General features: G+C 37.1%; 1 protein-coding gene across 1 annotated transcript in view; it reads right to left on the bottom strand.

The window, feature by feature from the left end:
* COL12A1 (collagen type XII alpha 1 chain) overlaps window positions 1-25784 on the bottom strand; it is a 96431-nt gene that overhangs the window by 52953 nt on the left and 17694 nt on the right. Inside the window, exons 11-24 of the mRNA XM_088537541.1 lie at window positions 25456-25728; window positions 22842-23114; window positions 21169-21441; window positions 11115-11384; window positions 9026-9292; window positions 7920-8112; window positions 7109-7230; window positions 4254-4403; window positions 4061-4180; window positions 3339-3503; window positions 3030-3176; window positions 2238-2377; window positions 884-1013; window positions 6-151 (exon numbers count right to left, since the gene is read on the bottom strand). Coding sequence (XP_088393667.1) covers window positions 6-151; window positions 884-1013; window positions 2238-2377; window positions 3030-3176; window positions 3339-3503; window positions 4061-4180; window positions 4254-4403; window positions 7109-7230; window positions 7920-8112; window positions 9026-9292; window positions 11115-11384; window positions 21169-21441; window positions 22842-23114; window positions 25456-25728 — 2669 coding nt within the window. The remainder of the gene's footprint in view (window positions 1-5; window positions 152-883; window positions 1014-2237; window positions 2378-3029; window positions 3177-3338; window positions 3504-4060; window positions 4181-4253; window positions 4404-7108; window positions 7231-7919; window positions 8113-9025; window positions 9293-11114; window positions 11385-21168; window positions 21442-22841; window positions 23115-25455; window positions 25729-25784) is intronic.

Below are 25784 nucleotides of genomic sequence, written 5' to 3'. Positions count from 1 at the left end.
CTTACCTCTTTCTCTGCAGTTGGAACTGTGGCATTCACAGGTTCATATGTTAACAAATAACCTGTAGCCCCACTGAGAGGTTCCCATCTCACTCGCATAGAAGTTGATCCAATATCATAAACATTCAGGTTTCTAACTGAAGAGATTGGCACTGACAAATAAAAATTATATTAATGTATTAATCTATTTATTAAAATATATTAATTTATTGCCATTACCGTTTTATTATTTCTACTCTCTACATCTTTCATATTTCCCAACACAGGTAGTACTACTGAGAATAGAGCACATAGGCATTAGAAAGAGAAGGAAAATGAATCCCTGACATTCAATGATCTGGAAGAGGCAGAAAAGTCACTCTATGTCGCATTCAAAATCAATATACCAAAGACCAATAACAGAGAGAGGTGACAGTAGAAATATAATAGCTAACAACATAGAAAAGATGAAATTGTATTGAAACATGTTTTTGTTAATCTTACAAAATTAGAATGAATTTCATGCAACATTTTGGTTGCTAGCAGCAAAAATTAATGAATGAGTACAAGTTTACATATGGTAACATCTGTGGAATTTATAAACTCCATCTTGTAATTAATCTCTGCTGCTCTAGGCCAAGAAGGCTTGTACAGCAGTTTCTTTACAAGTCTGGAAGAAGACCAAAGTTGGGACAAATATTTTTTACCACGCAGCAGTTTCTCTTAGCTACAGTTTTCAAGCCAAAATCTCAGTGACCAGTGTAACTCAACACAATTTCCTCATTCCAGTTAAAAATGCTGTTTCCTCTAAAAAGAACACTCACAGTGCTGCAAGTGCTCTTGGATGATTTTCTACATATCAAAGTGGTTGTTAATACATTATTCACATTACAATTCTAACTTACAAGTTGTTTCAGTCCCAATTAGAGGTTCACTGCTTTCATCTTCTACAACAGAAAACACGTTGACAACATATTCTGTTTCAGGTTTCAGATCTTTCAGAACTGTCGTAGTTTCCATCCGACTTACATAAAACTATGCAAATTAGAAGCAATGTTAAGTAAGTGTATACAACAAATGCATCTGTAATCTTATCTCTAACAAAAAAAAAATCCTTATGAAAATCCTCAGAAAATTATGGTATATAACTAAAAATAAGCATGGTCTTAATCTTCTATGTCTTTTGTCTTTACCACTACTTTTGCAAACAAAGTTGTAGGGAAAGTTCAGGCAGACACTCTTTTTTTTTACCAGGGCTGGATGTATCTAGTATTACTCACTGTGACCCCTGCTTTCACACAGTTTGCACACTTATATATTACTCAGTAACATGAATACGAGGAAAACGACATAGATACATGTTACTCTTTTGGAGAAAGCAGTTAAACACTCAAGGTAGTCTAGGTGGTTACAGCACGTGCCATTAGCAACATCTTGCAGAACCGAAATGGGAGCAGAGTCAAGCTGTTAAGGCAGAGTGCACTGGAAGGGCTGCTTCAAATCTAATCATAGGCCAAATTCTGAGGTAATGACAAAACTCATAATGATTTAAAAGGTTACGATTTAAAATCCACATTCAGAGATGACACATTTTGAGTTAGTCACATGGAGGTGTCTAACTCCATTCTCCTAACCGTTATTCTGCCCAGTTGAAGAGAGTGATGAGCATCTGAGACCACCTAGTCTCGAGGGTTACCTGCTACTGGCTCTCTGGGTGGAGAAGTAGTAACTACAAGATGAGCATGACCATATGCACTAACAGTTTCAATCTGTGCATAAGCACATTCTCCAAAGTACTATTATACAATGCTCATCTAAACACTACCTTACAACCCATAACCTCTGCTCTCCTTTTCTCCATAGACTAGAAAATGAACTAAAAGCACAGTGAGTCTACCTGTGACCATACCCAGAAAATTTCCACTGCAGACTCATTTAGACCAAGGCAAGACAATAAAATACGGACAGAAAGGAATTACTAGAAGATAGCATTCAACTATTTAAAAATATATATTTTATTCCCAGATTAATAATTTTAAAACAAAACCTGCTCCTCATTTTCATTTTTGTTGGATGATTTTCATCCAACATTTTTTTTTCTGATTTATAAAATAAGGTATTATTGATCTTGGAAGCCTTTTTTCATTTACTGTTATAGCATACACAGTCTAATAAGCACAAACTTCAGAATGGCATTACTGTGACACAAAAGTCCAAGGTTATGACAGACAATATCAGAGAAGAACATGCAGCACTAACCTGCTGGGGTCTGCCTCCAGAGGTAGGGTAATATTCAACTCTGTATCTATCAACACTCTCAGAAGGTGGAGTCCATCTCAGTCTGAAAGAACGGGGTGTCACTTCTGAAATAACTAGGTTAGAGGGAGGTGGTAAATCACCTACAAGTGGAAACAAAGTAAAAGCCATTAATTTATTCTTCTGTCATCAAGAATGAAAATGAGGCTTACAATAACATAAAAATGTTTTTAGAAAGCAGTCAAGGTATTAAAAACAAACATTTGAGGTATCTGCTTATGTTTCTGCTTTCTCAGGAAACTCTTAAAAGAACTGTGTGAACAGACAGCTCAACCTCACACCTTCAGGGCCATGCAAATTCCCTATCCTTCCTACCCCACCTCCAACATCAGTGTTTCATCAGGGAACATGAGTGTTCCTCTACGCCAGGCCTTGGTCAGACACTTATACTTCAAAAGAGTGGAGCTGCTAAAATTTTCTTTTATTGGATAAGTATCATTAAGAAACGTGCCAGAATGAGCAGAAAGGTGACAAACTGAACAACGTGTTTCCTGACTCTGGGAAAAAGGCAGGCATGTCCAGCCATGTCATGCTGTGTTAGGTATAATGCAGCCATTGTTGAAAGGAAAGGAAGAAGCCCTGTGGGTAGTCCAGGTGGTCTGCACAGCTTCCTTAGACCAGCAGCTGAAAAAACAGCCCAAGGCTACACAGCGTTCCCAGAAAGTAATGAAAAGGAATGAGAAAATCAAGAACACAAATGGAAAGAGGATGAATTATCTAGAATATGTGATGTACCTGGGCCTTTCACACTGTTGCACAGATTTGTGGTTACATCATCAACAATGCTAGCCAGGAAGGAAAAATCGGCAACGTTGTATGCATGGGTCTCATCTGGATCCGTTGCAATCTGCTTCAGCTCATTTTCATCTGCATTTTTAATACCTTACAGAGCAGACAGGAGAATTAAGATTGTTAGAAACAGTGGCCATAATACAATCTGCCATGAACATAATCCTCTAAACACATCCTTTGAATTCTCTTTTAGATATTATGTATCTTTACACTTTTGTGTACAGTTAGCCTCCCTCTTCATACAATACTTACCAATTGCATAAAGTTCTACTCCCTCATCTCTGAGCCTCCTTGAAGGAGTGACTACATCATCTTGTGATTTGCCATCAGTGATGAGAACACCAATCTTGCGAGCTCTGGGCCTTAAGCCTGCATCTTGTCTGAAGTTGTTTTTTAAGATGAAATCCAAGGCCATTCCTAGTATGATACATAGGAGACAACCATCACTATACACCATTTTGACACAGACATACACTATTTTGAGATGACATTCAGTCATGACAAAGGAGAGAATTTCATTCTGGTCAATTCACTCTGACAATATAATTCCCCAGTTTACTTCCTTCAAGCAGCACTCAGAATCCAACTGAAGTCCATCATCTACACTTACCAGGAACGAGTATTATTACAGACCTTTCAAGCCCGCTGATCTATTACCTTTTATGCATTATTCTCCTATCTGATTGCCTGTAGCCACCTTTTTGGGCCTTGTCTTCATCCCAGCCCTGACATGGAACTGCCTTTTCTTCTTCTCATATGCCAAAATGCAACCCTACAGATCTTCACCACCCAGATCTCAGATCTTCTCCAGGTTTCATTAAAAATATATGGCCTCATGCTATGCTTGTTCTCATCCACGCATAGCCAAAGTGAATTGTAAGCCCCGTTGATCATGTAGAGATTTTAGCTCATTGAGTAATACCGGAAAAACTTTTCTAATGTTGCCTAAGGAAAATTCTGGAAGTGTTACCTACCTGTTAGAGTATTTCCTCCTTTGTATGGTAAGTTGGCTACAGCCTCTAACAAAGCCTGCTTGGTTCTGTAAGCATTGAGGTTCCATTCTGTCCTGGGATCTCCACTGTACTGTGCAAGACCTGAAAGTAGTTGGTTATTAAGGGGCGATGCAGCAGGTATGCTTCACCTACCCTCAGACATACAAGGACTTACCAATCTGTACTTTGTCAGGACCAATATCAAAAACTTCAACAATTCGGGCAATGAAATTCCTGATAGTTTTAAAATTTGGTCGTCCGATACTCCAAGAGCCATCCACCAGCAGTACAATATCAGCTTCTGCTCTGGTTCTACATTCTAAACCTGCCATGTCAACCAGAAAAATATAACCTTAGCTATACCAAACCATGACAGTTCTCTTTCCCCAACCTCTTTTATATGACATATGTCATAAATTAGCTTCCAAAAATTTTTAGTTTTTTCACTGGCACTCTGTCAAGTATGACCTATTTATGAACATTATTCACACTACTCACTTGTTCCATGGCAAAAGCTGTATAAAATTTTTCATGTATGTATCATTTCAGGAGTAAGACTTCTAAAATATATAGGATCACTGAAGCGTTCTTCTCTTTTGTCATGTCATTATCTGTTCTGGGCCTTAGAGATGGTTGAAAACCATGAAATTCCTAGGAGTTTGTAAAGGACTACTAATCTAACCACTGATATAGTAGTGAGCTTTATCAGGTTGTCCAAATTCACAGTATTTTAGTGTATAGCAATGGTTGGATAAATTGCTCTATTGCAATAGAGTTGCTCTATTTTCAACTCTGCAGTAATGGAATTAATAGCATGTATTATAAACACTTTCAAATAAACAGCATTTCTGAATTTGCAGGGGAAAAGACATATTGATACAAATGGTACAGAAGTTTGCACATACAGGAAAGAAAGAACACAATTTAGAAGAAGATATGCAAACATAAACGCAGGTCAAGAGATATAGAGGTGACAAGAACAAACATTTATATAAAGCTGCAGTGGTCTGAAAAGGTAGAAAGTTATTTCAGGTATCTTTGGTTTACAAATTACAGAATAAAATATGTATCATTTTGTTTTCAGCACAAAAAGATCACAAAATATTTATACAAAGTAGAAAGACACAATGATTTTATCAGCAGCCATTTGCAAAAAATAAAAAATGAAAATCCTTGCTCTCTCTCTTTTCTTGGAGATTGTGTTACCAGCTGCAAATTTTCTGGCTTCCTGCCATCAGAGCTTCTGGTCTTTATATGGAAGAAATCCCATTGAGAAAAATCAGCCACACTCATCACAGTTGAAAGATATTGTGATTTCATATATGTTCCACATAATTGATCCAACACTGCAGACTCATGAATATAACTACTCCATGTACCTGGGGGTTAAAAGCATGATCCTCTTCTGCAGAAAATATAGATCTAGTCTTTAATCAGGACAATATAATAGACTGAGTGTAGGGTTTAAATAAATACATGTTAGTTCAAAAAATTGCATGCATAACTTTAATACGGAAGTTAAGGTTAGATTTATGTACAATATAACAGTTAAGCCATTTTGACTTTTATTTCTCTTTCAGCTACTATAGCTCCCCAAATGGAAAATTCTAGTAAAAGCATCAGACCTGGGGTAACTTTTTCCCCCTATTAATATATAATGTACTATTACATTTACAGCCCCAAGTATAAAATTCATTTTTCATATTAACCATGATTCAAATCCATGCATTAGTAAAACAAATTACCTTAAAGATCATAAGACTGGGGAAAGAAATGACAGCTGCAGTAATAAAAAATAACAAACCACTCTTGATGTAATTATTTTTCTGCCAGAATCATTAGTTTTACTCAAATGTCACTGATGGCTTGTTATATAATTTTTCTTGGTTTTAGACTATTGTATTAGACTGCAATAGGACTGCATTAACTTCAGCAGTTTCTAAAAATGTTGTCAATAATTTTTTTTACAGGATTAGTCTTTTTACACAGCCTGGTGTGAAAAGAGGGCATCAAAGTTACGACAGAATAATACAGGATCAGCTGAACGGTGTATTTAATAGGCAGGGACTTTTTTCTTTTATTAACTCTGAAAGGTCTTTGCAGTTAGGTTCTTCCACTTTAACGAAATCTCTGTCCTCTCTAATGGTCCTGCAAAGCTTGAAATGATCTGCACTTCCTGCGGTATGCTTGGCTATTAAGAAGCAAAGACCTGTTGCAGATAAGTTATTTACACCTTCCATGAGGAAGGACAAGGTCCTGAAATTCTGTTTCCCCAGTGTTACTCAAAAATACGGTGGGCATAAATGTTCAGTTCACTTGCAGCTGCCCATTACTCACACAGTGGGAGCTGTTATCATAAGAATCATAGATCCTTTGGTCAGAAGGTTCAGCTACACAGGGAGAAACTCCCAAACAAGGGACTGGAGAATACTCAGCAATTGCACATGTGTACTAACTCTTTTCCATCTATAGCAAAAATAACATTCAGTTACGCAACAGTTATGTTCCATATAAATCTAAAGAATATATCAAAACTCTGAAACTTCCCCAACTATGAAATCTTTGCTTATTTTATATTTATTATATCATAGTCTAAAAAGGAAAAGTCATCATGTAAGGACAGACAAAGAATAAAGCTCTACTTTAAATTCTTTGTTCTGCTCCTGTGAACACTCTAGTAGATGAGCCATGATCTCTGTTCAAGAATTTGACCTTATGTAATTTAACACAGATGTGGATGGCTTGCAAAATGCTATGCAGCTGGCTTTACGTGATCAGCAAACACGGTTTGCAAGACTTATCATCTCTGTAAGATCATATGAAGGGTGCAGAGGGCTAGAATCATGAAGGAGGGCATACTCAGTGGTCATTTCAGATCAGAGGTTATATCATGAGGGTGGGAGTACAGTGAATCCTGTAAATAAGTATTTACATGCATTACAAAAATGATAAGGAAATGCTGAGAAACACTTTTGATCTTTTTTTATCTGTAATCTAAGACTAGATTTTCTTCAATTCAATTATGTTTACCTCTAGACAGAAAGGGCTCCGAAGTAGTATCTGAAAGAGTGGTCATCTCTTGTCCAACCAGAGGGCTGCTCTCTCCTCCTTCGAACATTCCAAAAACATTTACCTTATAAGTAGTTCCTGCCCTGCAATAGTTAAGCAAACGTATTGTAACTAAAGACACTTGGCTAGCTAAGTGCTGACACTTCACTTACAAAATCTTCACAGTTCTACTCCACAGAAAAGAAGTGCACAAATACTCAAAGACTAGATCTTCCATCAAAGCCATGAAATGCTAAGAATTTAAGAGTTGGTTTTAGATCTGTACTTACAGAGGTTTTTTCATTCAAATCTTTTAAGACTTTTAATTCTGTTTTTAAAGCATTCAGTTTATATGCATAAAATTCATTAAAAAACTTTGACATGCTCTGAAGCTTACTTTATAAATCCAGCCCTCTAAAAAATAATGGATCCAGAAGTAAACTAGTAATTTTTAGTATTAAAGAAATAACTTTTGGGAGAAACTTTAGAAATCTCAACTTTCTCCTTCAATGTCCCATTAGCTATCCCATATGTGAATTCTGCCTCTGCCCACTTCTTTACCTCCTTTTGTTCCCGTGAGAACACCACAAGTGAAAGGATAATCTCAGGAGAGCCCTGTCAGGTGCCTTTCAAAGACTTCATAGTGATATTCGTACAGCTTATTGCCTAAGTATTTCCTTACTTATAGCGGATTTTGCAAGGCATTTCAATCCTGGATCATGATTAAACAAAACATTAAGCTGAAGTTTTTTTTTTTTTTTTTTAAATAAAGATAAATTATTATTATCCATACCTAAGCTCCTCTAATACCACTGTGCTGTCGTACGGTCCCACTATTAATTCTCCAAGGCTTCCATCATCTTCAGTAGGGTGAAAAGTTACTTTGTAACCCTTCACTTGCCCTGGGGCTGGCTCCCAGGTTACTCGGAAACTTGACATAGTAGAATCAGAAGTCCTAAGATTTCTAGGTGGCTTAAAGGGAGAGGCTGCAAGGATGAGAACAAGATTTAAATCAGGTCTGCTTATGAAAAAACAACAGGTATTCTTGAATGTAAAAACCTGTAAGCAAATTCATTATTAGTGATTTAATTAAAAATGAATTTTTTTAGACTTATGGCATACATTAAAAAAAGATATCCAAATTATATATTCTTTTCCTTTGACATAAACTAAACACAAGTATCAAGAAACAAAAGATAAATTTCACTTCATCTTGCTTTGGCTATCTCAAAGTTAGGTATGCAGATTCTGTTATCTATGCTGCTTCTACAATCAAGGAACAGAAAGACGAACAGTAACATCCAACTGATCTTAAATAAATGTTGACAGTAGGTAGGCTGTCAGGTCGATTGATACCTACTGTCTCTACTGATTATGGAAACAGGCTACTTTACCAGTTTAGACTAACTTTCTCTCTTTAAAATGGCTCCAAGTAAGTGGAGGTCTACTGTTGCAGATCTGCCACAGAAAAATCTAACAGGATACAGGGTAGCCATTTTGTCAATACCAAGCACCAAAAGGCAAATTGCAAAATGAATGACAACACGTGATGAAACAGTCTTCTAAAAAACACTGCCTTCCTCACACGCCACCACAAATGCATGCCATCTCATTTAATTATGAGGGCAATGTTTAAAAAAAATACAGTATTCTGAATCAGAGATACACCCTCAATATCAAACAGCAAAAAGTTGGGCTCGAGCTATGCTACAATTGAAACCTCCAACATATCAAACTCTGTTCTCACCTTTAACAAGTGCCTTTTTTTTTTCCTGCTAGTTCCTGATCTTGGCAGACTCCACCATAGCTTTTTCATTTATTGCACTTACATTTTCTAAGCATAAAACCTTAATCATCAAATCACATACCTATTATAATATAATGCTATATAATGCATACCTGTTGTTCCTTCTGCTTTTCTTGATTTTCCTTGTCCAAAATCATAAATTGGAACAACACTGAGGTCATATGTAGTTTGAGGCTTAAGTCGCTTTAAGACTATGCTTGTGGCAGGAGCATTTACTCTTCCAAACATCTGCCTTCCTCCACTCCGTGGTCGATAGTAAACACGGTAGGACAAGACTTTCCCAGGTGAAGGGTGCCATGTAACTCTCATTGTATGCTCCGTCTCATTGTCTACTGTCACAGTCCTGGCATTTGGTGACACTTTTCAGTGTAAAAATATGGATAAATATTTACTTTGTCATACAAAGATATATTAAAATGCATGTCTACAGAATTAATTCAGTTGTATTTAAAAAAAAACATGGATGCCTTTAAAATTATGGTATTTCATAGAGGGGAAGGTTCACTGGGAAGGGTTACTGAGGGGGGATATTTCTTTTATAATTTTAATGCACTAAGCAAACGTAAATCTGTTTTCTACTACAAAGAAAAAAAATAAAGGATAACTTATGCAATGTATGACAGGATAATTAGGAGCTCTATGTAGTAACACTTTTCTGTTACTCATTAAGAAATGGATTCAATATTCTCAAGCAAAAGTGATAAATTATATAGCCATTGCTGTTTTACAGACAAAATGCCCTAAAGAGTTAAGATTTTCTACATTTGGAATTTATAGACCTGATAAGATAGAGATGAATATCTAATCTCCCAGGTGTTGGGCTCCATACAACAGATTTTTCAAGCCTTTGGAAAGTCAGTCACCACTAATTACAGGATAGTACCAGTGCTGAAATGAGTCAACAAAGTATTTTCTCTATGGATTGCAGCACTCAGCTTCTAAAACATATTCCAGACCGTACAAATGTTACAAAAGACCTGAAGTGACATGAAAGGTATGCAATGCTGGCTGTCAGCTGGAATAAACCAGCTAGATTTTGGCAAGACAGAACCTTCTTGGCATACCAGAATCAGTCAGTATTTCATCACACAGTAAGGTAAGCTCTGCAGGCCACAGTATCCTCCCCAGTCTTAGGGACAGAGAATTTTTAGTTGTGTTTGTACCAGGAAGAAGTAACGTTAGTTAACATCAGGTCTGGGTCTACTGATAGGCATAGCAGAGTTCTGCCTGAGGGAAGCAACAGATTGTCTGGCCAAGCTGCCAACTGAAGTTGGAAAAGAAAGGACAACTAACACTGCTGTCCTTGCAGGCAGGAGGAGCTACGTGGGGCAGCTGGCCGCTCTGGATGAGAGTGAGACAGCTCGTACCGACTCCAGCAATCACTGCTCTGGCGTGGCCTTATGAGAACCTATACTGGTCAAAGACACAGGTTCACTTTGTCCAGTAGCCTGCCTCCAACAGCATCCAAGAACAGATACCTAGGATGGAAAATATACAGCACTTCCCCAGAGCACTCCTACATCTTCACATGGTCCCCTCAAGAAGCAGCAGAAACATCAAGGCTTATCCTTCTAGGATCTTCCCTTCAATCATTCATTTCAGCTCCTCTACTTACTGATTCTTGCTATGCAGCAACAAACTACCCCTGATCTCTCAGTGCTTCTCAGACTGCTTACACTGCAGGAGAGGCTTGAGCCAGCTTTGCTTTATGCTACCTAACATGACAACATATAAGAAAAAAGAAGAGCTACAGGAAAGGTGAATGGGGAATACCAAAATCACTCCCTGAGCCCTCTTTTGAGGACTATGAAAAGCAGAAAGCAACATGAAAAGGAAATGGATTCTGTGGGACTTCAACCACCTTTCTTCCTTACTCTACCTAGTGTTTCTTCCACTTCGTTTCCAGGAGTTTATGGGAGGCTGGCTTCATTAAGACAACATCACAGCACAAATCACTAACTGATATGAGTAATTCTTGCTGAATCCTAGTCTACGAGATATAGAAGGCATCTTTCTTTTCTGTCCAAACAAAAAGCCATCATTCACTGATTTAAGATGGGGTTTTGTTTGGAGGAAATTTTACACAAAATGAAGAAAAATAAAGCTATTTTTTATTAAAATCTGTTAACTTTTATCAAGAACAGAATGTTACAGGTGATGGCAATACAGTCTGACACTCACCATCAGTAAAAGCCTCTCCTTCTACAGGGTCTCCTTCTCCACTGCTGTAGGTTGCATATACTGAAATCCTGTACTTAGTCTCTGGCTCCAAACCTTCCAGCACAGCATCCACTGTATTTCCAGGAACTCTCTTCTCTCCCATTGTATCATCATAAAGTGATTTCCATACTATCCTATAATCATGAACTGCTCCTGGAGCTGGTGTCCATGATAACCCAACAGTGGTGTCAGTTATGTCCGTGGTAACCAAGTTACGAGGCGAACCACGCTCTACAAGAAAAGGAACAATAAATTGTCACTAAAATACACATAGTAAAAGCCAGAGTAATGCACAAATGGAAAATTAAATGATCGTAACATGGAACAAACTTTTTACATCAACACTAGTTCCAATGAAATAAATTCATAATTCCAGGAGAAAACCGAAGGCCTCATCCAGCAAAACACTTAAAGATAACTTTAAACTATAAATAATCCCATCCCATACAATGCAAGCTACTCAGTCCTTTAGCTTTATAGCTTGCAAAAACGGTATTAATTGAATACTTTGAAGGAAGCCAGTGCTTAAATGTGCTGGAGCTCATTTTTAACTCTCAATTACATATTTTTTGAACATTTATGCTTCCTTATCCTCAGACATACATAAATCTCCTGGGGCAAGTAAACAAGACTTATTTGATGAACATAGAATTTTCAAGCTCTCTGAGGATCTCATCATTTTATTTAAGATCACTATTCTTATACCACATGTCTTTTTATTTACATCTTTCAAAAATAGTCATGTTCATATTTATATATGGAAATCTGTACACCATATGAGATCCTTTAGAGATTTTTGAAGTTTTTGATTCCACTGCTGAAAGAGAATTTTTTGTAATGACAAGGAATAAGCCACAGTTTATTTATGAGAAAGAAACATGTTTAAACTTCTTTTTTTTTGGCTTGCTTGTAAAGAAAAGAAAATCCTAGAATGCTTAAGGTTGGAAGGGACCTCTAGAGGTCATCCAGTCCAACCCCCCTGCACACGCAGGGTCACCTAGAGCTCGTGGCACAGGACTGCATCCAAGCGGATTTTGAAGATCTCCAGAGAAGGAGATTCCACAACCTCTCTGGGCAGCCTGTTCCAGTGCTCTGTCACCCTCACTTTAGTGCAACTTTGCCATTCTCACATCTTCTCTAATCCCGAATTAAGAACAGTGCATTATTTTCCCTGTCAATATTGCTCAGGTGAGACGTGCCACCGCTTACAGCTGTTGTCTTTCCAGCAAATGAGCAATGTGTTCGGCTGCTGTTCTAGCAATCTCACTCACCTCCCTGCACGCTGCTTAGCAGATCTATAAGCTATTTCATTCCACCTGTTTGCAGATGGTGTGCAACAATGTGCAGCGGCTGCAGTTAACACAGTCCCCACTTTTGCTGCAATGAGACTTGCATCTCTTTCCTCCCTACAGTTAGCCCCAGCCAGCCTGGAAAGAAGGAGGCAGCTGATCACAGAAGCTGTCAGCTAGATGAGTGAGTCTCTTCTAATACACTAGAGTAATTCCACAGTTTAAAAATGGCATGAACGGGTCCAAAGTGGTGCAAAAATAGCAATGCCTCTGTTTAATGTTTAACATACACTTATAACATATTTTCCATTTTCCTGCTACAGCGACTGCCTTTTGCTGGCAGCAAGGTAGCACTGACTGTTGGTTGTAATGCAATGGTCTTACTGTAGCCAAATTTGCCAAAGGCACATGCAAACATAGATGCATATACATAAAAACATCCTTTTTTTCCAGTATTCTCTGTAGCCTTTCTTATTGTACAGTATATTTCTGAGAATGTGCTTAGCAGGAGGACCTAAACACTTCACATGGTCTCATGGCACTACAGTTAGTTTTGCTTGCACTGATAATAATATATCGCCATACAGAATACTATACACAGAAGCTGATTCAAAATTCTTTGAACAGACTGAAATTCAGTACCTATCCAATTTCCACTGCTCAGACTCATCACTGGCACAGACCCCACTGGTTTCAGGAGCCTGGAGCAGTTTCAATCTGAGAGAAAGGCCCAAGTTGCCCAAAGTTATATACTGTGTTTCCAGTTTTCATTTTCATTTGCCTTTCAGTTCCACCACAAATCTACAACACTTTCATACATAATCCACTAGACCAGTCAGGACTACCTGTTTAAAGACTTATTTTGAAGGGATCTCATTGCCAGCATGACCTCATTAAGTCAGCATCCACCCATTGCAACATCAATGGCAATAAAATAAAGATACATCACATTGTCTAATCATCTAGCTGTCTCTATCAAATATAGCTAATAGAGCAAGTGATAGAATTGTTCTGTATTGTGTTTATTTTTTTAATCTAATCCAGTCCATAGTCCTGTGATATCTCAGAAGTTTTTCCGGAACTTTTACATCAGTTCTTACAATTTTACTCTTCACACTGATTTTTTTTACCCTAGCAATATAAATTAGCACAAATTAGCATCTTTTGGAGGGGACTGTCAGATATAGGGGTTTTGGTAAAGTTGAATTAGTTATAATTTTACAAAAAAAGTCTGTTACATATAGCAGAAACGCTAAAGAGAAAAGGCCAGATTGAGCTCATGCTCAGGCAGTCTCACTGAATTCAGTGACTGTGTTAAATGAAAGCCATGGCAGATTCTTAACTCCAAAGACCAATTTTCCTGGAAGCTGAAAAAGAATTTGTCTTTGCAAGTAAATTACACCAATTTTTCTGTCTACTCTTAAGCTTCTACTCCCAAATCTTGACATTTTCATATAATAATAATAAAAAAGGCAGTCCAAATGGAAAAAGTATGGAAAACCTAACTTGATAGAATGCACAGATGTTTCACAATAAAAAACTTTCTTTCCATATTTTAATGTAATATAAATATACAAGTCACTTTATTTTGGCTACTTTAAAGCATGGCTCTGCCACAACATGATTTCAGTATAAAACTATCTGCTACCACAGCACAATTTTTTGCAAGTCTATCTTTGGACACTACAGCTAATGATATATGTTGGAAACATTGCAAAAATAACTGCTTTTAAAACCATTATTGATTAAGTCATTATTGAGCCCATTACAAACAGAGGAAAGTAATTTGTTTGGAAGGGACTGTAATGTACACCGGTTACTGTAATACTGTAGTTCTGAAAAAAAAAAATCCTTTGGAACTACATATGTCTTTTTATAAGGCTAGGTAAGAGAGGGAAAAGAAAAGAAAAGAAACTGGGATGCCTACCAAACCACTAGAAATGAATGGAAAAAAAATGACTTCAAATAGTTGGAAACTGCTGACAAGACAACTTACCTACTAAGGGAAATTAGATTTTTTTATATGTTACACTGTGACAGAGAACATTTCTTTAACATAACACACTCACTTGATTTGCACCTCATGTGTGAGGTGGAAGTTCACAGACAACTTTTTTTTTCTATATTGGGGAAGCAGCTGTGTTTAAAATACAAACGGTAATTCCTTAACTACTAGAATTCCACCAAGTAACATCTAAGCTGCAATACTCAAAGTCAAGAAATGTATTTAAGCTCCAAAATAACATCAATATAATACAGTGACTAGCAAGCGTACAATGAAGCCTAAGAGATATTTGTCCTTTGGATTTAAACTGAAGATTTGCAAAATACTTCATTACTTTGCTTATGTATCTCAGAATTGTTACTATTGTAATATATATGCAATCATCCTGTTCTTTCGTGCACATGTTCTGAAATGCTTGCTGCACATCTGCTTCTTGCCTGCTTATTTAAACAGGATGGATATGGAAAGTGGACAGACAGTGTGTATTGTAAGAAAGAAAAGTGCTGGCTGGCTGCTTGGTGAGTGGCTAACCTTCAAAAGAATCCTGTTTTGTGGATTTTTTTTCTTCTGACTTGGAAGGGAAGCTAGAGTATGCCCCTCACTTCAAACAGTCCCCATGTCATCAGCATGTGAGGAAGCAGATGGTCTTTGGAAAACTATCCAGTAACAGACACAGGCTCCAAGAGGCTCTGGCATACCAGACCAACTAGTATAAGCATAGCCATAAGCCTTGGGGAGTATGTCTACAATGACACAAGGCACAATGCCTAGAAATCTTAGAAATCTTCAGCAATCTTCAGCTCGGAATTGCAATCTGTTTACAACAACTTGCATATCTCTACCATACCTATGAGACTGCAGACATGCTCTCAGAAAATTAATCTAGTAACTTTCAGATAGGTACTCTTACACCCAGTTCTGGATCTTTGCAAGTGCCCTCTTTCCACTGTAAGTTTTTCCATTACAGTGTGCCAGAGACACAATATCATATTAAAGCAGTTTTCCTATGCTCACTTGGCTTGCTTCCAATAGCTCTCCGGCAATCACTGTTGCCACTGAACACAAGGCTGTGAATCAGCTAAAATTAAAATGTTGACATTCATAAAGAAATGGCCTTATTCAAATGGCCTTTTCCCTCAGAAATATTCATACAACTCCAGCAGACTTTACAGTACATTCAATTTAGGCCCAAAGTTTATACAATTTTCAGTGTATGCTCTTAACCCAGCTCTCAAGATTAATCTACAGCTTTAAACTTCATGCAGAGCCATATTTCATTAAACACAGGATTGATCCAAGTTGGTATCCTAAAAGGTGAGAATCAAATAAATAAATGAGTCCTCTCTTGAAGGAAGGGTTTGTATCTTGAAGATACCAAAATTTTAAGGTCTGAGTCTTTAAAGCCTGAGTCCTATTTGCAACCAGGAAATCTGTGTTAAATCCCCAGGCTAGATTGCGACAGCAGAGGATCCAAGGATGTTCCTCAGAAGAGACTGGTGGCAGAATCACACCAATGTTGACTGCAGTGGTCAAAGTCTCCTTAGCATCAGAGGCAGCAACCACTTAGCTTGGCTCCTGTACTTTATGCAGGGCCACAAAATAGCTGAGCACTCCTGGAGCATCAGCCCCTCCGTCACACTTCCTGTGCTAGGGAGGATGTAGAAGCCGTATGGAGAAAAGTCCAATATTCGGGAAGATTTTTTACCCAAAGGGAACGCTCACTTGACCCTGTTGGAACAAGCTTCTTGCTCTTGTGCTTTTGGAAGAATTCTGACACCAAGATAGAGACTCTTTGGTCAGAGAGTGCCTTCTCTAGGATATATCCAACAGGGGGTCTTATCAGCCCCATTAATATCTCATATACCTATTCCACAGTTAATCAGGTAGCCACTATTCTTGATTGCCTAGACACTTATTTTTGTTACTAATTCAGTCTTCCTCCAAGTTGTTGGTTTTTTGTTTGTTTTGTTTTGTTTTGTTTTTAATTCTGGTAAATATTTTGTTTCCTAGATAAAACTAAGATAATATTCCAGAGATTCTTGAAAGTTACTTTCAAATGTCAGACTCAAATATTTGGAAATGTATCTTTTTAAAAATGCATGAAACAGTAGGAAATCTCCTGAAGACACTGAGGCCTTGTTTCAGGCAGGACGGAAGAAGCACTACACAGTTTGGACATTATGTAAACCTCCTGTGATATGCTAAAAACTTCATTGTAAGAAAATGTCACTTGACCTTGTCTTGTTCTGCCTGTAGGAGGTCATTCATTTCTAAAGCATTCTTAGGTTGCTACAGAAATGGCAAAAAGAAATCATTTATTTACCAAGAAACTAGTGTTCATTTTCCATCCAAAAATAAAGGACTGCCACCCCACACACACATAAAAAATCTTTAAACCTAAGCTCTAAAATATGCATACAAGAGAAAATAACTTGGAACTAAAAAGTGACTGAGTCATGACAACACTTTCCTTTAATACATTGTTTTAGTGCAGTCTAATTCTCACAACACAAATAGTAACTTGTGAAATAGGATGGCAGGTCACTGAATCTTACTCAAACATAAAGATTGCTATGTACAAAGAAATGAAATGGCATGACAGTTCTGCTTATGTCTATCAATATATATTTCCAAAGAGATATGTCCTCTTAGCCCAGGAACTTCACTGATGCCAGTGGAAATACTTCAAAATGGCTCAGCACAAACAAGATGGGAATATGACAGCTGTCTTTGTTATAATAAAAGGCCTTATTTTTCATTGACTTTCTCTGAAATTCATATTTAAAATGGTAATGTACTCTCCTGCTTTAGAGTTCTAATGCATGTGACCTTAGAGCCCGTAATTGAAATATTAAGTCTGTTCTGAAAATATCTGCCAGAAAAAGGACAGTCACAGAATAGACTACATCTTTCAAAGTTTTCAGACATTCATTATGATCAAACCTTTCTGTGTATATTGCCTTACCACACAGCGAATTTGCTTTAAAAAAAAAAATGCACATTATAGAAGTTAATCTATTTAGCAGCTAGTGTACAGTATGTTCTTTTCATCTGAGAACATGCCTTTGGGCAGAAAACGAAATTCTTGCCAGACTTGCTCTTACCACTGCCTCTCTGAGGAGAAATTAGATTAGAAAAACAGTAGTTCTCGCAAACTGCTAGCTCTCCATTCCTTTTCCACTCCTGCCCTTACCATTTTTATCCCTTTATTTTATTTCTGGTGCGTGACAATTTGAGTACATCATAGAGCAACAACAACAACAAAAATCAAATGGGTTGTTCGGAGTGTTTGGAGTGTTTGTGGTTAAGAGGGAGACTTTTCCTCAAGGGTATTTCTCTTTTGTTCCTCGGTCTTTATCAAATGTCATCAGAAATAATCATCAGTGCTGATTTGTTCAACTCCCCCAGTTGCCACAAACCTTGTTTGGTCAAAAGGTGAATAGTAGCCTGCACTGATTTCATTGCCTTCAGCAGTTTCTATGACTTTGTGTGAGCTGGGAGGAATCACAGCCAACAGACTCTGTCTGAGGAAAAGTTTTCCATGGCACCTTTACAGAAGGGCTCCAACCAAAACTGCCTATGATGGATCACCATACACTTTGAAAGCAAGAGGATAAAAGCAGGGAGTTTTCTACAGTTCATAATTTGAATGTGCAGTTATGTTAATGCAACACGAAATATAAAGCTCCAGACCTTTCACCTCTGAATGGTACTTCAAGACTGCAGATGAAGTCAGCCAGTGGCTGAAAGAGGCTGTTTAAAAGATCTGCGCACTATAAATTTCATCAAGTCTAGATTATTGGAGAAGCAAAGCACACTGGTTTGTTCCATCAACAGAGAGGTAAAAACATAATTTCCTTTTCTCACTTCCCAGAGACAAAGAAGAAATAAACCTGTTCTCTCTGTGTAACAATTACCTGTATGGGATGGAACAACACTCTCAATTTTTAATTACTCATTCACTATATTTTCTATATCATGTTGTCTGTCAACAGGTCATAAAATTCTGATCCTTTGGCATGTGTTATCTTTGAGCTGGACCAGATAGTTATGCAAGCATTTTACAGAATAGATTATCCACAGCTCCTTGTGGAAAAAAATGCCCCCTTTGATTTATAAACATTAAGTCAAGCATAGACCTATCATAAAAGAAAAATAAACAGGGAGCAGAGAGTACCTAGGTGGTAAATGATAGCAACTATCCAGAGTGATTGCTGTTTCTGTGGAGGCTGATTCTCCTGAGTATCCTGGTGTCTGAAAACACTATGGAGCTACCATGTGCTGCAAAGTGAAGGAAGAGGAGGAATTTCAAAGAGCAATTAGTATCTGCTCCAAAATATTTTGGAAAGAACATACATAACTGAAGGACCTGCACTGGAAGCCTGGGCAGAAGTTTTTTGGCACATCATATAAGAGTAATTTAATAAATTACTGTCCCCAGGGTTTAGTTGTTCTTTCTCTGCTGAAGGCTACCACCCTTGCAACTTGGATAGATAGAATAATTGACCGTGTGAGCTCTCTTACTACATTCAGTGCAAAATAAATCACTACTGAAGGCAGTAGGAATGTTTGTCTACACCCTTAGTCACCAGGGAACATTTAGTGATTCGGTAAAATTCCACAAACATCTGAGAGTTGGGATTTTCGTTTCCTACCACTTGACTGTACAATAACTAGAGAGGCTACCATAACCTCAGCTTTTTTTTTTTTTTCTCACTTTTATGTTAGTCCTGAAACATTCATTCTGATGAAACTGATTCCTTTATATATCAATACCATAAACTAACAACTGTCACAGATTGAAAGGCAAACTCAAGTCCAGCTCCTGATGTGATGATGAACTGAAGTAGCCAGCAACTACATGGCATCACTGACTAAATAGGTTTGGTGAGAATTCATATAGCAAAGACATCAAAAAAGCTCCACTAGGATTCCCAATACAGGAAAATACTTAAGTACTCAGTGCTTATGGCAATAAAAAAATATTACCATACTATTTTTTTTCTCCGAAACTATGTCTCATAGAAAAACTATCTGGATTACTAAACACTCTTTTATGCTTCTTTTCACAGCTTTTTGTCATAACTGTTGATAAGTCTGTTTCTCCGGAAGTTAAGATCTGTCCCATTCCTAGCACCTAGAGCCATCTTAGCCTCACAGTCAACATGAATTCTTTTTTTTAACTCAGCTTCTATTCTTAGCTTTGAATTCTGAGTGTTAACTTTCAGTTCCAAAATAATAACCCTTATATTCTTAATTGTCTGCTGTTCTTCACAAGTTTTGTCTTCTTATCCTCCAGTGAGATAGTACCATACAGTGAAATATTGCCTACATGTATTTTAATAGATATTCTGATGTCCTTTCATACCATCAGACATGGCCAAACTGTCTTGGCCTAATTCAAGTATTTTTATTACCATGTGAAACTGCAGGTATGATCATTACTAAAATACAAAGTGAGGTACATGAAGAAATACCACAACATGGTATGACTTAGGCCCTGCTATTATGTAAATTGACATTTGTATCCTGTTCTTTACCTTTGATTGCCCAGTAATGACTGACAAACAACTCTTGCTAATGTTTTATCTAAACAAGAAAAAATAATAGAGAATTTTCAGGAGAATAATGTCTCAGGACAGAGGTATGCTCTTTCAAAAAAAAAAAAAAAAAAGAAAAAAAGATCTCAAATAGACTATCTGCCCCTAGAAGTATCTGCCTCCCTTCATGAATCACAAAAGAACCCTTGGAAGTCTATGGTGTAAACTTAAGCATTCAGATAGACACATACATTTATAACATTTATACATTTTAGCAGGATGAACTCAGTTTATAAAGACGATACTGACTTTTCAAAATCTTCTATTTTAAAGAGATTTTCTTTTTTTTAACCTATATAATAAATAAAAAGTAAAAGAGCTAACAGTCAAGTACACTCCTACCATAAGTGTCGATAGAGGAGCTTTATTTCCACACAATTCATTTACAAGACATTTTGGAGCTCCGTGCCTACCAAGCTGGAACAGCAGACTCCTGCAATACATGCCTGCTCAGCACGACTGCTCTTCCTTTCATGGCCTAGCGGGCAGCTTTCCCTACCCTCTGACAATGAGCAGATGACAATGAGAATGCTCATGGAGAACAACAGGGAAACTCTCCCCTCTCATGCAGAATGACAGCAGTCTCCCGTCCTTATAAGAAAATCTTTGGTGCCTACTCATGCTCTTGCCAGTGTTCTGCAAACGTTCAGTCCCACATTCTTACTCTTGTTATGCAGAGGAAGGACTTCATCACTCCTATGCCTAGCTTAATGTTGCTTCTCTAATACAAAAGTAGTCCCTGAAGATCTTTTTTTTTTAAGCAGACAAGATCTTTTAACTCCACTAATTAACTCTGTTATATCCAGAACAATCTACCTTTCCAGAAATTGGAAGTTACAAGAAGGAATGTTTCATCATTTTGGGTTGGTGCTTGTGATAATACATTTTTGAAAGAGGCCTAGATTGTTCTGCACAACAAGTGGAGGACCCCACTCTTTTCTGTAGTGGGCATTAACTTTAGAAAACCCTCATACAGCAGGAGAATGTCTTTATACTTCCTTTTCATTCACATATTTATTTCTACAGAAATCCCAGGAAGACAGTATACTTTAAGGCATCTAAGCATTAACGAAATGAATGAATGATTGTACAGAAAATAAATAAATAAATAAAAATATTACCTTCAAGCGTTTCTCCTTCTCCAGAAAGGGCATCTCCTGCCCCAGAGGCATACAAGGCAGACACAGTCAATGCATACCTAGTCCCTTGGTCTAAGCCTCTCAGCACTTTCGAGGTAGTATCACCTTTCACAGTCACTTCTTTGGTTTCCCCTCCCGCGACTGGTGTATAAGTTATAAAGTACTGCTGCACTTTGCCAGGAGCAGGACTCCAAGACAGTTTCATCGTTGATGTTGTAGCATCAGAAACTCTCAGATTTCCTGGATTTCCTCGGACTGCACATGTCAAAAGATGTTGAAAAGGAGTTGAAGTAAGCTTCATTTCTTCGTTTGCAATTATTATCATTGTAACAGAAGTAGTATCTTGTTAGATCACTTCTGTGGACTTTTGAAAAGGTTTCTATGGAATTGTAATACTGAAAAGAACTAAATAGCTTTTTTGCAATGTATTTACAATATTCAAAGCTATTTCATTTTGCTACGGAAATAAATACATCAAACGATCATATGTTGCTGCCAAAGCACATAAGTCTAATGCAATAACCAGCAAGTTTTATTGCCACTTGTGTTGACACTGACTTTGCCTCAGTAAGGACTGCAAGGATTGAGCCAAAGCAATTAATTAAGGGACATACATCCTACTTTTAATTTGACTATGCAACTAGTAGGAGGAAAAAAAAAAAAAGAAACATGGTCTTCATTTATTGTTGCTATTCCTAGTAGCAGTATTAAAAGAGCTAGCAATTTTTATTGCATATTGTCCTCTCCAACAAGTGCTCCTCATTAAAACAAGGCGTGCCAAGTTTTACTGATTTCATTGGCATGGCTCTTTCTGGGTAAAGAAGAAATACTCATCATGTCAGCCACTCAGATCAAATCAAAAGAATTAATAGCATTAAGTTTTTACTCCTATCACCTCAGATCAACTTCTGAAAAAGTCCTCTCTGGATCAGGACAAATTAGTGCTTCTAGGTATTTCATAAAGTGGTTTATTTTTTAAATTACCACAAAATAGAACTTAATGCAGAAAAAAAATCCTGAATAGCCCAGATTAGCACTAGTATAGTATGATTTTACTGTATTCAGGATTGTACAGTTCTTTCCCTCATCTTCCTTAGGCCAACTTGTCCAATAAAGTCATTCCGTTCTATGGATTCATGCAGTTCTACAAACGTCCAAGTAATCACCTTGGTTATTAATTTCCTTTGATGGAAAAGGATCCAGGTAGGATCTTCTATCCTGTTAGAAGATCACATTTTTTTTCTGTCTAAGCAAAAGTCATAGCTACAGTGATAACTTCAGTAAATTAAATGTGTCATTCATTCCTACTTCCAACTTTTGCTAAAAGATATATATATTATATAACATAGGCAGTATGAAGAATCAGGAGAACAATTAAACATAATGGTAGCTTGGTTATCCAAGTTAGCTTGCCGTGTTAATTGTTGGATGGTCAAACTATAGTATTACAGTCGTCATAAATTGTATTGTATCAAACTCTCTTAATTGGCTTTATTAACTTTGTAATGCCTTGTTCAGTTGTGGTAACACATAAGGAAAAAAAAAGTGAAAAAGAAAAAAAGGCTCTATCCAGGTTATTCTCTTTCCAGCATGAGTATGTCAGCAAGCAGGGAGTTCTTCTCAAGGATACTACATTCACAGCATTGACCATATACCTTCATCAGTTTTGGCGTATCCACTCAGTGAATTCCCAGGCCCAGACTGATACTCAGGAATAACAGACACTTCATATCTTGTATCTGGAACCAAGTTCTGCAGAGTGGTTGACCTTTCATTTGCTGAGACAGTCACTTCTCTCCTCTGTTCTCCAGCAAGTGGTCTATATGCAAGCCTGTACCGCAGAACGTTCCCTGGAGCTGGAGTCCAGCTAACTATAAAGCTGTCAGTAGTTTCATCTGTTATCTTTAAGTTTCGAGGAGCACCTTTAACTACAAAAAAAAAAAAAAAAAACCCACATATACAATTCGTAAATATTTGCCTTCAATCAAGCAGTATCTGATGTTAAACCACCAGTTATACAAGTATCTGAAATTATTAACAGGACCATGGTTAACATTGTAAAAAAGTGACTTGTACTTCTGCAGTGTCAAATTCTGGATGGCCAACAATAAATACCTTCTAGGGTGGGGGAGGCTGGCTAACACACATGGGGTAGAAATCATTCTTTCCTACCACTGCTTTTAAAGTAAATTCAAGCCATTAGTCATTTCTGGACATTTAAAGACAGAGTTGCAAGCAGCAGTGTAAAAAAGTTGCCTCCAAAAGTACATTAATCCCAGTTTATACAACTGCTTCTGCATCTTAGATAGATAGTCTGATACTGTTTAACAATCAGCAGAGCTGAACTGTGGGAGACACATCTAAGCACACTGTGAGGAAATAACATAGGAAATTTTATAGGTTTCACTGTTGTGACCATTTCCTTCTGCACATTCTCCAGATATAAACAGTTGTCAGATGCATCTAATTGATTGCACACAGGCAACTCTCCAATTTTAAAGAAACAGCTAAGGTAAAGACAACGGGGGAAAAAAAAAAGTAATTTCTTTAAGTTAGATTTTCTCAACCAAAATACAACCAGTATAAGTTTAAAATCAGTTACATATCAGTTTAAAAAAGAATTTTGAATGAAGTCTCCACCTAAAATTAGACATGGCTTGTTACCCCAGAGGGCACAAAAAATTATTTAACCTAACCTGCTCCTTGATGAAAAATATAGCTACAGGTCAGGTCATTTCTTATGAACTCAATGTGCACATTAAAGTAGGACCTAAATCCTGCCACATTCATCAAGATCAAATGTATCACAAAATGCCTTGAAGTGAGTAGCATTATAACTTAGGCAAAAACTCAAAAACTTGATTTGGCATAGTTCCTATTTACATAAAGAATAATTAATTTGAAATATTATATGCCAGAAATATTGTTCTTTGTTTTTCAGTTACAGCCTGGTTAAGAGTAGAGCAATTAATGATCCCAGTTTTAAAGAAAATAACTCTGTTTTGCACTTATTACAATCACGATACTGGCTTCAGAACTCTTCAAAAGCCAAAGTTAGTAGTCAAGAAGGCTGTCTCACCCAAATCATTAGCAAAGATCTGCATGGAGAGATGCTGACATTTGCATGGTTTTAGAAGAGTTTGATTCTCTCAGACACATTGAGATTTATGAAATCTTGACTGATTAAGATGACAATTATTTAATGTGATAGTAATTACAATAAAATAACACTGGTTACTTTTATTAAAGTTGTTCCATCTCCTGTTCCTTACACTTAGAAGCCACAGATTCAATCAACCAAAAATTTATCTTTTTTTCCTAAGGGAAAGTTATGTGTGGCAAAAGAATTCTGACTGGTGCAGTCATGGAAATATGGACCAACAGGACCAACAAAACCTTTATCTTTCAAAGTTACCATCCAAAGTAAGCAATTTTATAAATGTGTATTTCTATCAATCTTACGAGGAAAATACAATTAACAAATTTCCATGCTTCCCTGGAATCATTTACATCACTAAAGGTCAAAAATGCGGAATGGAAAAATGAAAAAAGGAACTGATTGGTAATAAAAGAAAAACATGAATTGGACTGCTCTGAGTATTCAACTACTGAAAAAGAAAATCGCATTTACTGTGACCCTTCTATGTCAAATCATTCAAAGAGCATCTTGATAACTCTACCAAGAAACAGTCCAGCTACCACGCTTAAACTTATAGGCATTGCTCACATAAACTGGCATCAACACAAGTCATGACTCAGTAACAGTTACAAGATCAGACCCATGAAATTCTAAAGAGAAACAGCTGATTTAAAACTAAGCCTATGGTATATGAAAACAGAATTTCTATTAATATAAGCTACAGTACAGCCAACTACTTGGATGCATGCTTGACTTTAAATGTATTAAAGACAACACTCATTCCTTCGTGAGGCTCATAATTATTAAATATATATTAATACATGTCAGTGTATTTATTATTTACAGCACCACCCTTCATTAGAAAATAGGCTACTGTAGAGAAACCCAGCCAGCTTTTAGGGAAATTAAAATCCATTCTTAACAATATAATGTTGGTTCCAATACAATTCCAGTATAATATTGAAATTTTGTGTCTTTAATAAACGCATTCAAAAACATTGATGTTTATTCTCCACCTCCCATGCCGGTAGAGCTTCTCAGCACTAGCTGCTCATTTTCCATTCTCTGAAGTAAGTGAATTCCTACTTAAACACTACCTCTTTTGTGTCTGCGAATAACGGGAAGCGTACCTTCTAAAGTGGTTTCCTCTCCATCCAAGGGAGGGCCATCACCATCTTCATATTCAGCAATCACACTGACTGCGTAAGTAGTCTCAGGCAGTAAGTTGGTGAGAACTGAGTTAGTACTTGAAGCTGGTACTGAAACAATGAATTCATCTCCACCAACGGCTACTTTATATTTAATGAGATAAGACAAAACCTCAGATCCAGCTGGAGACCAGCTCACTTTGAAACTGTCAGACGTTACATCAGAAAAGACCATATTCTTTGCAGGTATGTAAGCTGCATGGAAATAAAAACACACAGATGAGGCATACTTGCTGGAATATTTTTTTAAC

The sequence above is a fragment of the Tinamus guttatus genome, unplaced genomic scaffold (assembly GCF_059628265.1).
Source record: "Tinamus guttatus ecotype Peru unplaced genomic scaffold, ASM5962826v1 Tinamus_guttatus_pri_ptg000806l, whole genome shotgun sequence".
NCBI classification, from domain to species: domain Eukaryota; kingdom Metazoa; phylum Chordata; class Aves; order Tinamiformes; family Tinamidae; genus Tinamus; species Tinamus guttatus.
Note: the sequence above shows the minus strand (reverse complement) of the source record. Positions and strands in the feature narration are given on the sequence as shown.